Genomic DNA, 12,619 nt, shown 5'->3' on the forward strand with positions numbered 1-12,619 from the left:
AAGATCTGCTTAGTCACGTTGGTTTCTAATGGCACTTGTTTACTGGTGAACAAACACAGTCAATAGATTACACACAGTGCTTTTCAAAAGAGAGGTTTTAATCAATGGTTAAGGGGTCACAGGTGTGATGTCAGAGCTCACGCTGACATGACCTTATAAGGTCAGTTATTGGCCGACCTAGTGACGACCAATAACCAGCCAGTGGCTAATATAAAGGGCAATTTAAAGAGACTTCATGACTATATTATTATTAATACATTAATACTAACCCTAACATTATATATATATATACATTATTACATTAATACTACTACCTGTAAACTTGTTAATAGAACCAAGGTATATTCTCATTCTTTAGACAATGACTCTGGTGTGTTCTCCAGGGACGGCACCACATGGATCCGCTCCAAGTAGCAACCGCTCCAAGTAGCTGGCGAGCAGCCTGGTCCATGTTGCTACCATGGCAAATGCATCACCGGCAACACCATGGAATTCTGGGGTGGCCAAAGTATGCTTGACGCACACACAACACACACACACACACACACACACACACACACACACACACACACACACACACACTTTTCCATGTGGGGGCATCATAGAGTAAGACTAAACAGGGCATTCGTAAGGTAACTTTTAGTACATATACCACATATACATGGTAAATGTGGTAAACGGTCCTGCTGTCCATAAGTTCAGTCTAGTTAGCTATATGGAAAACAGTATATTACCATGCCTAGAGCGCAAGACTGAAGTGAAGTGGACCATTGAGTAACCATGGGGACGAATGGCTTTGATTAGCTTGAGAACCCACCATCCCCCCCCCCCCCCCCCCCCCCCCCTCCCCATTCTCCCCCCAAAACCCTCACCTCCCGGCCTGGTAATTCTTCCATCAATAAAACAATGACACTCTCCAGAGGGCCAGTTGGCCATAACAACGCTGACGCCACCACAGCAGCAACAGCAGCACCAGGCAGGGGAACAGGCAGCAAGGACCTGGACTTGAGTGTGAACTGTGCCTGCCTCAGGTGTCCCAAATCACCATTGGTGGACAATTCCAATTTTACAAAATAAAAGTTGTGTTTAGTGTGTTTTTGCTACGTAAATGCACTGAGAAAGTTGATTACACTCATGTGTGGATCACCAACAAAACATATCTGGAGGTTGCTGGCCCGATTCCTTGTGCTGTTGACTTATGACTGAATGTTTTAATAAAGTGCTAGCAGCACTTTTATTTCGAGATGCTATATCAAAGTGAAAATGGATATCAGCTAGAGATGTATATAATTATGAATCTTGTTAGGTAAGGGTTTTATAAACCTGCATATAAGCAGGACTGGCATCATGCTGTATATCCAATAAGCAATTATGGCCAGTGTTACCAGGGCAACTGTAAAATAACATATGTATATGTGTATGTGTGTGTGTGTGTGTGTGTGCTATCGGTCTGTCTGTGGGTGTGTGTCTCTGTATATGTTGAGTCAACCATTAGATCAAGACAAAGAATTCTCTTAAATATTAATTTGACTTTATTTTGCTTCAAAGTAAAGCAGGAACAGGACAGGTAACTCTATGGGAGGATAAAGGACGGAAAACAAAAGGAAAGAAAGGATAAGAAAAACAAAGAGTAAAGAAGTAAAGGAAGAAGGTCAATTATCACACATTTAAATCCAGTCTCCCCGCTGCAACGATGTACGACAAAGTAAACGTCTGCTGTCTATGGCTCTGAGTAGACCTCTCAATTCAAAGTAAAACCCCCAAGAAAGTCCCAGAAAGTGTTTCATGATAACACAAATCTTCCCCCACACTGTCTTCAGCCGTTACTCAGTAGTCAGACACTGAGAACTGCAACACCACAAGATACATTCTCCCAACACTTTCAGTTGAGGATCACTCAGACGGGCCTGTCCCGTAAGGTTAGGTTAGGTTGCGCAGGTGTGTGTATGTGTGCGTCTGTGTGTGTGTGTAATAAGTGCATGATTGTCTGTCTCCTCCTGTCCTATACAGTAGTGGTTTCCAAACTAGTCTGCAACCCCTAAAAGAGGGTCCGAGTCACGGGATGCCCACCATAAACATTTTTCGAAACATTTCCAAAAGTACGTTTGAGGAGTGAAAAGGGGCAATACTATAAAGATGAACAATTGACGTAAATACATGTTAGCTATAGCTGTTTTGACCTAGTAGTGAGAATGTATTGCTTATTTAAGGTGGCTCCCGGGGCCTAGCTCTGTGCCTGAAAGTACCTCACGGCATTAACAAGTTTGGAAGCCCCTGCTTCAGAGGCCGTTGCCTAACCCCATTTTGAGGATGGCGTCATCATCATTGATGACATCACTGCATGTCACACACACACACACGTGCGCATTTCCACCATACCTCCGCCCCACACCATTGTACGCACATAAGCCACACAGTGGCACAGCAAGAAAAAACATTAAAACATTGTCAAAATAATAATAAGTCAACCCAGAGGCCTTGCAAAGTTGACTCGCTTTCATTCACTCATGTTATAAGTGGACTGATGTGCGTGTGTCTACCTGTTTGTCTGTGTGTCTGTTTGTGGTTAGGTGTGGGGTGTGTGTGTTTTGTCTGTCTGTCTGTGTGTGTGTGTGTGTGTGTGTGTGTGTGTGTGTGTGTGTGTGTGTGTGTGTGTGTGTGTGTGTGTGTGTGTGTGTGTGTGTGTGTGTGTGAGTGTTTGTGTTTCTGTGTATTCATGTGTGAATGTTAGTCTGTCTGCGTGTGTGTGCGTGCCTGTGTGAATGTGTGTGTGTATGTTTCTGTATGTAAGTCTGTCTGCGTGTGCGTGTGCGTGTGTGTGTGTGTGCGTTTGTGTGTGTGTGCGCGCGTGCCTGTGTATGCGTGTGTCGGTGAGTGCACGTGTGAATGTGTGTGTGTCACCCAGGAAGAGCCGGTGAACTCCAAGCCCTCGAGGACAAGCGTTTTCCCCGTGCTAATTAAAAGAGTTAAACAAGAGCGAGCGCTTTTGTCAGCCCCGGAGAACACTGTTCTCCTGGCAACGGCTCTTTTCTATCAAACTGCCGCACACCGCTCAGCAACCTAGCACGCTCCTCGGCACACGCCCCCAGATCGGAGATTTTATAAGAAACACATAGTAAGGGTAGTGTGCAAGCACGGACGCGCACACACGCACGCACGCACGCGTGCACGCACACACACACACACACACACACACACACACACACACAACATCAAACACACGCTCTTTTCCCTGTGAGTGCAGCAAGGTAATCACAGAGTGAAAGAAAGAGGCCACAGTGTGTCTTGAATACGCAGCAGGGTGAGAAAGATTACATACATTAAAATGCAGAACCGTCATAATATTTATATTAATAATACTTTCCTGAAACCGTGGAGCATCAGCTAAATAACGAAAGTTATAAGTTAAATGTTTTTTGAAAGGCGAACTGAAATGTAGGACGTACAAAAAACACTGCAAACAAGGGGTTTTAAAATAATCAAGCGTTACAATGAAGAGCACACACAAATGTTCCTGTTGAGTTTTTTTTTGGTAACAATCGATCGGGCCGGGCAGAAGGAAAAATACTGTATACTTGTGCGACTGTAGGGGTGTGAGGGTAGGGGGGGGCCGGGTGATTTCATGGAAACTAGTCCACTCCTAATGCAAACAGAAAAGCTGAATCTCACAAGTGTCTTCATGTCGGAGAACCTCAGAGTCTCCGGGCTGGAAATGTGTGTACAACTCTACCAGAGAGTGTGACGTGTCTTCTTTTTTTGTCCTTTGTATTTTTACTTTAAAATGTTATTCTATGTACAGAATGAGCATACCTTGCGCGACGTTGAAAAAATAAGGAGGGGGGGGGGGGAGGGGGGGTGGATGAGGACACAGGGGCGGAACATTCCGGCTCCCTTGTGCGTACTGCACGCTCCCCGGGCAGGTTCCAAGCGATGCCTCAACAAAGGGATTCCAGGAGTGTCGCGAAACAATCAGCAGATTGCCGGGCATTCTAAGAATAGAAACGGGCAGCTCCGTGAACTCTGCTCCCTTCTCCGGTCGTCGTTGTAGTCACAGTGACGCGTCGGTCGCGTGTCACCTGTTCGGCCTGCAGTTGCGGCGGTCGGCCACCAGGGGGAGACAGGGGGAGTGTGAAATGGTGGTGGAAATTCAGTCGTTTTTTTTCTCCACCAAAGGGTGTATATCTTGGCTGTGGATGGACGATTGATATATTTTCTTCACAGGGGAAACGTTTGTCCGTCAACCGTGTCTATGAAGGTCTGTGCCGACGAAAAAAAAAAGCTATGCTGGCAGTCGTGTGAGGAGAACGTTAATACTTAATGTAGCACAAAAAACAGGAAATACGATTGTCTCCTCGTTGAGATTGTCGGTAGGGTAACACACAACAGAAAATGTTTTTGTTGTCTGTTCTCCGTTTTCCCAGAGATTAGTGAATTCACAAGCCACCCCACACCCCCCCCCCCCCCCCTGTTTGTCTTTAAGGTGGCGGGGCACTCACGCCCCTCTCTCTCTCTTATCTCTGTTTGAAAACAGATGTCTTATTGCACCAGAAGAGTGTCTTGGTTTAAAGGTCACACATTTTCACACACACATCATCAACAGTGGGTCAATTCAGGGGACATTTCTCAACGTCTTCCTCAGGGGGCGAGTGGGGGACCCTCTTTGTGCCCCCTGCCTCGGCGTTTTGAAGAGTTGACGGGGCTGAGGGGGGGACTTTCAGGGAGTCGCCGGACTGGAGGTTTCTTCACGCGGTGAGGTCGGAAATCACCAGCTTTTCCATCTTATTCCCGATGTCCCCGGGCACCTGGAGCTCGTCCGACTCGTAGTCGTCGTCGAAGGACCTGTGAAATCCAAACACACGCACGAGTCCGGTAAACTCGCTGCGCCGCTTTCTGAGAAACGTTGATTATGACTCCGCAGAGAACACACACGCACACAAAGAGGGTGTTTTCTGACCCGTGTTCACAACACAATGAGGGTGCAGCTGTGTGTGTGTGTGTGTGTGTGTGTCTGTGTGTGTCTGCATCACTTAGCTCCTGCATATGTTTCAGGTTACATGTGGGGGTGGAATGTGGGGCGCTTTGGATAAAAGCGCTATATAAATGAGGACCATTTACATGTCTTACACGATGTTGGAACGTGCATAGGCGTGTGTGTGTGTGTGTGTGTGTGTGTGTGTGTGTGTGACTTTTGTGCACTTATGTTTCATGCTTGTTTGTATGACATGCCCGTGCCTGTAGTGTGTGAGTCTGAATGCTGCATCTATTCATGCTGTTTGTGTGTATGTGCGCACATGCCCGTGTGCGTGCGCATGTGTGTGTGCGCGCATGTGTGTATGTGTGCGTGCGTGCGTGCGTGCGTGCGTGCGTGCGTGCGTGCGTGCGTGCGTGCGTGCGTGCGTGCGTGCGTGTGTGTGTGTGTGTGTGCATGCGTGCTGTATCTTACGCATCGTGTAGCTGCTCGTTCGCGGTTTCCTCCGCCACTAGGATCTCGTACTCCTCCGAAGCGTACTTATCCCAGTCAGACGGCTCGGGACCCTCAGTGTCAATGTCCTGAAACACACACACACACACACACACACACACACACACACACACAGTCGGCAACATCAGTATGAGCATGGTTTTCAAAAATATACATGTTCCACTCTTGTAAATCAAACACACAGTACCATACAGGAATCAGGATAGATATTTTAGTTAAACAATAGTTCCATATGACATGGATGACATCAACATCTCTGGATGACATTTAAATTTCGCTGTACTACGTGCAATGACAATAAAGATAATTCTATTCTATTCTATTCTAGACAGTCTATGGTGGCTGTAGTTGACACAGGGAGCAGACCTTCTGCAGAGCAAAGGGGTCTCTCTGCTCGTGGTCCAGATACTTCTCCAGGTTGAAGAAGGTGTCCAGGAAGATGTGAGCCATCCGGCATCGCTTCAGGTCACTCAGGGTGATCTTACCTGCAGGAACAAAAACACCCCATCACACACATGGTCATCAGGCATGGACAGTGTTAGGGAAGAGGTGGACCGGGGAGCAAGGGGGAAAGGGAGGATGGGTGGAAGGAAGAGGGAGGAAGGGAGGCGAGATAAAATAGTATTTTATTGATCACAGACACAGGACATTTTGGCGGAAGGCCAGATGGATGGACAGATGGATGAAAGGTAGCGAAGAAGAAACAATCGATGGATAGAAGGGAGGAAAGGTGGATACAAGGTAGAGGATATGGATGGAACAAAGGATGCGACAAAGGGGGCCAAAGAAGGGAGCAAGGAGGGAAGGAAGGATGGACGATGGATAACGGAAGGAAGGACGGTAGGGAACCGTGAAGGATGCAAGGACGGAAAGAAGGAACGGAATAAAGGGGAGGGATGAGGGAGGGAGGGAAGGAAGGACAGAAGGACAGATTGAAGAAAATAAAGAGGATGGAATGATGAAAGGGGAGACAGATCGAATGGAGGACGGACGGATGGACGGATGAATGAAAGGACAGAAGGAAGAGGAGGAGGAGGGAGGAGGAGGAGACTGACCCTGGCTCTTGGGCTTGACCAGGTCGAGCATCTGACAGAGCAGGTCCTGGAAGGGCAGGGGCTCGATGCCCATGCCCTCCATGCGCTCACACTGCTCCTCGTAGAAGTACTCCAGCTCAAACATGGACAGGACCCCGTCGCCATCCATGTCCATGCAGCGGAACCAGTACTCTATGCTGCAGACGGACACAGACGTGAAAAGGAGAGGAAGGGGAGAGAGAGAGAGGGGGAGAGGGAGAGGGAGAGAGCGAGAGCGAGAGCGAGAGAGAGAGAGAGAGAGAGAGAGAAATATAATCACTTGCTTAAAATCTGTAATAATTTATCAAAAGTTTGAGGAAATTTAAAGTGCATGGAGAACAAATTTCTAGTACACTTTTCGGATAAGAAGAACTGAGCTACAATGACACAATCAGAGAGGCAACGGCGTGCTCTATATTGTGCATATGCTTCAGTCCATAGCTACCTGCATATTGCATAGCTGCCAAGGCTCTGCAGTTGCTGGTGAGATTGAGTATGTCTCTGGGATGCTCCCAACACTTATGTTACTCGACAATGAATGGTGGGGACAGGGCTATCCGAAAATGTAGACTGCTGTAGTGTCTCTGGAAAAGACACTCAGTGCAGCCATTTCTGCAAGTGGGAAGTCTAATCCCAGATCTGCTAAAGCCATCCTTGTGGCTAGCTTGACTGAGGCTGCATTGGCCTCAGAGCCTTCAAGGGTACCGTAAGCAGTTCCTGTGTGGGCCTGAGAGGTGGTGTCTGCTAAACTATTCGTTATCCGAAAGAGGTTGTCTGATGCTCAGGTAGACAGAACATCCTCATCTCGGAAGGACTCAGTTGTTGAGGGCAGGCGGGCACAATCAGTCTGCCTCAAATTGAGACACAGGCTCAGCCGGCAGTGGTAATATATCTACCAGTACCATGCAGAGAGTGGAGTACCTGGTGGGGTTTTTCTTATCCTCCTCAGAGATGAGGAACCAGACGAACTCAGCGTAGCTCATCCTGTTCTCCCTCTGTACCGAGTTGCCCCTGGCAACCAGAAGCAATCACCAGTTAGCATTGACCAGACCTGCAGCTGTGACCCCAATGTAACGCACCATTTAGTGTGTGTGTGTGTGGGGGTGTGTGTGGGTGTATGTGTGTGTGTCTATGAGTTTATGTATATTTAGTGAATAAATGTGTGTGTGTGTGTGCCTGTGTGTGTGAGCATAGATGTGTGTTTACCTTGTGACTGCTCCTGAGAACATTCTTTCAATGATCCTGTTGGAAGAAGCTGTGAATGACAGAAAGTTATAATGTGACTTGGTTTGAATAGAGAAGCTAATACAGACGTCTCTGTGAACAAAAGCCTCCATCTCCATCAGCCTTCGTCTATACAGATACAGCATATACTAGGCACGATGTGAACAGATGGTTAGTAAAGAAAAAAAATAGGTAAGTAAAATAGTAAATTGATTTTCACTTTTCAATTGTAAGTTGTAGTTCGTCAAAAAAGGTTTCTCGATGGGGTGACCTCGGTTCATTATGGCAGACCCATCTTTGACTGATCATCGGATCATGTATGATCTTTTTTTAATATATATAATATAATCAATGATGCCTCAATTTTGGTTACTTTTGCACGGTTTAGACAGTTGAAAACAACCAATTGGCTTGTCAGGGTTTCCCACAGATGTCTTTAGTCAAGGTTTTGTGCCTCCGCTAAACAACCGATCATCACTATCATTACATGACGACAGTGTGCGTGTCCGTTCCTTTAAGCATCTGAATAGCGCTTGACAGAAAATAGACTATAGACTTCAATACTATAATTCAAGCCTGTTTAATAAAGCTTAATTAATGTAATACATCTATTCAATTAAACAGGGAGCGGTCTCTTTGGAGGCGGAGGGCTCCGTTCTGTCTGACTGCGCACAGCATTCACCCCTGATCACGACAAAACCTGCATTAATAAGGAGACTGTAGAAGCCTGTGTGGGATTGCTAAGGTAAATGATCCGTGAACGAGGATGGTTCAGCTAGGTACATATTATGCATAAATATTCTATTTCACATTCATTTCATTTACAGCTATTATTCTATTTCTATTTTATTCTAATTATTTCATGGCCACTATTCCGTACGGGCCCCTCACCGTGGTCGTTGTACCGGGCCAGGTCCTTGGGGTCGATGTAGAGGTCGTGGTCGGTGTCCAGCTCCCAGAACTTGCAGTAGATGACGTAGAAGTGTTCGTAGGAGAAGTAGTCTGTGATCTGGTTGATGTCGTCCTCCTCCTCCAGCAGCGCCAGCGTCTGCAGGAAGTTGCTGCGCCGCAGCTCCGTCATGGTGACGCGGCCCGACCACGACCGGTTTACCACGTAGAAGATCCTCTGGATCACCTGCAGAGAGAGAGAGAGAGAGGACACGCGCAGAGGAGGAGGGTTGAGGCTTCGTTTATGGTTCAAAGTCGACGCAACACAATGACCACGCAGACGCTTTCGACTTTTTACAATTTTTACAAGGTTACAATTTTTGGGAGGCGCGCGTCAGGCCCTTGCGGTGGACGCGAGGAGAGTCCGCGAGGACGTAATGGTTCCGTAAACCCCCTTGCGTTGCGTTGACGTGGAACCATCACTGAGCCTTTAGGCCAACGCACACCTTTGATGTGGCAAATGGGTCTGGCCCACCTCCTGCTCAGACACATCTCTAGCAGACCTGGCACCGGTCGGGCCAGTCACAACTGTTTATCTTATACAGGTCCATAAGATGAGGAGCCACCCTATCGGAGAGCTGTTGAGGCATTTGAATACACAACCAAGATGGCTGCCGCTGATGTGCCACACGTTTGGTTGTTCTGATTGGGTGTAGGTCTATCCAATTGCATCCAGAGGCATTCTGGTCTGCACCGGTTGATAATGTCCCATGGTAATTGAGACTGAACTGAGGGGTTCCAGATTAATACACATTTGGGAATTGATCTGGCGATGTCAGGCTAGGATCAATGCACACAGAGTGGGAAATTCTTAAACATAATTTTTTGCCTAACCAAGATGGTTTTTTTTTTGGGCTTTAGTCCAGCTTTAAACATGTCTGCTAGCGCTAGCTCAGCTCTAAACATGTCTGCTAACGCTAGCTCAGCTCTAAACATGTCTGCTAATGCTAGCTCAGCTCTAAAAATGTCTGCTAGTGCTGGCTCAGCTCTAAAAATGTCTGCTAACGCTAGCCCAGCGCTACACATGTCTGCTAACGCTAGCCCAGCGCTACACATGTCTGCTAACGCTAGCCCAGCGCTACACATGTCTGCTAACGCTAGCCCAGCGCTACACATGTGCGCTAACGCTAGCCCAGCGCTACACATGTCTGCTAACGCTAGCCCAGCGCTACACATGTGCGCTAACGCTAGCCCAGCGCTATACATGTCTGCTAACGCTAGCCCAGCGCTACACATGTGCGCTAACGCTAGCCCAGCGCTATACATGTCTGCTAACGCTAGCCCAGCACTACACATGGGTCCACAGTGCTAATATGGGCATGCGGGCGACCAAGGTCCTCCGTTTCCAAAGGCTCTCAGGGGGTGAGGGCACGGTGTTCCGTGATGTAATCAGAATCCGACACATAGCTCTGTGTGTGGGGGGGGGGGGGGGGGGGCAGCTGTGGCCCCCTCCCATGCTGCACGCGTTGCAGTTGCAGTTGCAGTTGGCGACAAGCAGTGTGTTGCAGTTACACAACAGTCACATGACCACCTCACTATTCTTATTCATGGAGTCATCATCAGCAGTGGTAGCATTCACAATATTCACATCTGACCATGAGCATATTCACAAACACACACACACACACACACACACACACACACTCACACTGAGAGACAGAGAGAGAGAGAGAGAGAGAGAGAGAAAGAGACAGACAGACAGACGGATGGACATATACACTGACAGACATTTAGCCACACAAGACAGTTACAGATATAGACATAGGACACAGACAGAGCGCAAGAGAGAGAGAGACAGGCAGACAGACGGACACAGGGGACAGATGGACGTTGGTCTGCTGATGATACTGCAGCAGGTGAAGAACAGTGCAAAATACTCAGCACTTCCAACAACTCTAAATCACAGCTAATGAGAGTCAGAACAAATACTGCTGAGTCTTTAAATGTCAAATCAAGCTCCAAGTTCCGATTGATTCTGCAATCTATTGATTCTACATTCCAGTCTAAATGGCACACATAGTGTAAAGTGTAGTCTGTGTTGTAAAACTGGCTTAGCACAGGGAAAAGCACACTTACATGTGTGTCGTAAGAGCACAACAATGTAGCCTGTAGGTAGCTTAGGTAACTTATCTTACCAAGTAACTGATAACGTGGTGTGTATTTTATGATGTACTTATTAATTAAACAATACAACGATATCCATGTAACCATGTAACCTTACAAATTAAATTGATTTGTCTTACATTTCTCACTACACTAACTACTTCTACACTAACTAATTATATAAGTTAAGTGTATAAAAAAACTTTCCAATTTTCCAGTCACCGTTACTCACCGTGGTGATGTAGCGGGAATGGAATTCAGGCGCATCTTTGAGAAACGTCAGCCCAGGGTGGGTGTCCACGATATCCTGAACATGGAAAGGAACGAAGAACATTTGAAGAATGCATTCATCGATGCTTTATCACCTTTCACTACCGTCCGTTTTTCACAGACTGAGACAAATTTTATCCATCCATGGGTATGCATACTTATTTTGACCATATTTGAGTTGATTATAGGTTATGTGAGCTGAGCTGAGTGTGGGGTTGATAGGTTGTACATAACATTTCTATGTGTGGCTGGGTTTACAAATAGGATTGAAAAAATGAAAGGACAGCTAGTTTTCGCCGTAGTGATTAAAATGTTGTTTAAATGGGTTGTACAAACAAGTTAGAAAAACAAAACAAGTTAGCCTTTCTCAACTTTGGTTGATAATATCGTATCATTAAATGATTAGGCCTGAACACACCATCAACCTGCAAGAAACATACTTTGCTTGATATTGTGTATATATATATATATATATATATATATATATATATATATATATATAAATAAACACAATGAGCATTTTCTGCCCTCCAACTCGTGTTCGCTCCACTGGTGTGCCGTCATCTGCAGATGATTGGATGGTTGATTGGCGTTGGGGTTGTTTTGTACCTGCATGAGTGGGATGAAGTCCTCTTGCTCCAGGTAGCTACAGCTGGGCTTCGCCAGCAGACAGATGAACATGGATGAGTCGTCATGGCAACTGTGCAACAGCCTGCGGTAGAGAGGAGGAGGATGAGGATGAGGAGAAGGAGGAGGAAAAGAAGAGGAGAGGAGAACAAGGGAAGAGAGGACAGAGAGATGGAGAAGAGGTAAAGATGGGACAACATATAAAGAAGAGATTGGGAGGGGGTGGAGAGATAAAGACTTGATCCATTGTCAGACGAGGAGTGAGGGATGGAGGGATGGAGGAATGGAGGGGTGGATGGATGTCTTACTTTCTCCAGGTCGCAATGAAAGAGTGGACAGATACGAATCCAGTCCTCTCTCCGCCCGCTGCATTAAAGAGCGGTGCCTTCCAGTAGAGGGGATACCCACACGCCTAGAACAAACAACATAGATCAGTACGAGATTAAACATTGATAAAATAAAACATAATAATAATAAAACAAATGAAACAAATAAATCACAAACAGCTAAAAAATTACAACACAACGCTGTCAAATCTGTTCAGGGAAGTCAATTATTAAGTGTTTGCGAATGTTTTAGTGTTCGGACAGTTTCATTCGGCCTAGTTTCATGCATATCTCCTTCAATTCATTACATACAAATGACATACAAAGTCAATGCAAAGGGGCTAATAGATGCACATTTCTCACTCGCACAAACAACCTGATTGAAGAATTCTATTCATATATATTTTTTTATTTAAATGACACCTGCACCTTCCAGGACACAGAGATAAATGTTGATGCTGGAGGAGCCTGTGTTCTCTTAAGGATTTCTACTATTTCTGTGTCTACATTAAGCTAAACCCACGTACACAAAGGTAGTGCAGCTTTGATATTAAAGGACGGAGAGT

The 12,619-nt window shown here is 46.2% G+C and overlaps 1 protein-coding gene across 1 annotated transcript in view; it reads right to left on the reverse strand.

Annotated features, from left to right (window-relative positions):
• Positions 1-1,515: 1,515 nt before the first annotated feature.
• The window catches only part of ppp2r3a (protein phosphatase 2, regulatory subunit B'', alpha), a 55,267-nt gene continuing 44,163 nt past the window's right edge, over positions 1,516-12,619 (reverse strand). The window contains exons 4-13 of the mRNA XM_084482320.1: positions 12,036-12,139; positions 11,710-11,812; positions 11,063-11,137; positions 8,671-8,914; positions 7,762-7,810; positions 7,477-7,566; positions 6,538-6,713; positions 5,849-5,967; positions 5,444-5,550; positions 1,516-4,839 (exon numbers count right to left, since the gene is read on the reverse strand). Coding sequence (XP_084338446.1) covers positions 4,743-4,839; positions 5,444-5,550; positions 5,849-5,967; positions 6,538-6,713; positions 7,477-7,566; positions 7,762-7,810; positions 8,671-8,914; positions 11,063-11,137; positions 11,710-11,812; positions 12,036-12,139 — 1,164 coding nt within the window. The 3' untranslated portion in view covers positions 1,516-4,742. The remainder of the gene's footprint in view (positions 4,840-5,443; positions 5,551-5,848; positions 5,968-6,537; positions 6,714-7,476; positions 7,567-7,761; positions 7,811-8,670; positions 8,915-11,062; positions 11,138-11,709; positions 11,813-12,035; positions 12,140-12,619) is intronic.

Source organism: Micromesistius poutassou (assembly GCF_964030765.1).
Source record: "Micromesistius poutassou genome assembly, chromosome: 17".
Classification (NCBI taxonomy): Eukaryota; Metazoa; Chordata; class Actinopteri; order Gadiformes; family Gadidae; genus Micromesistius; species Micromesistius poutassou.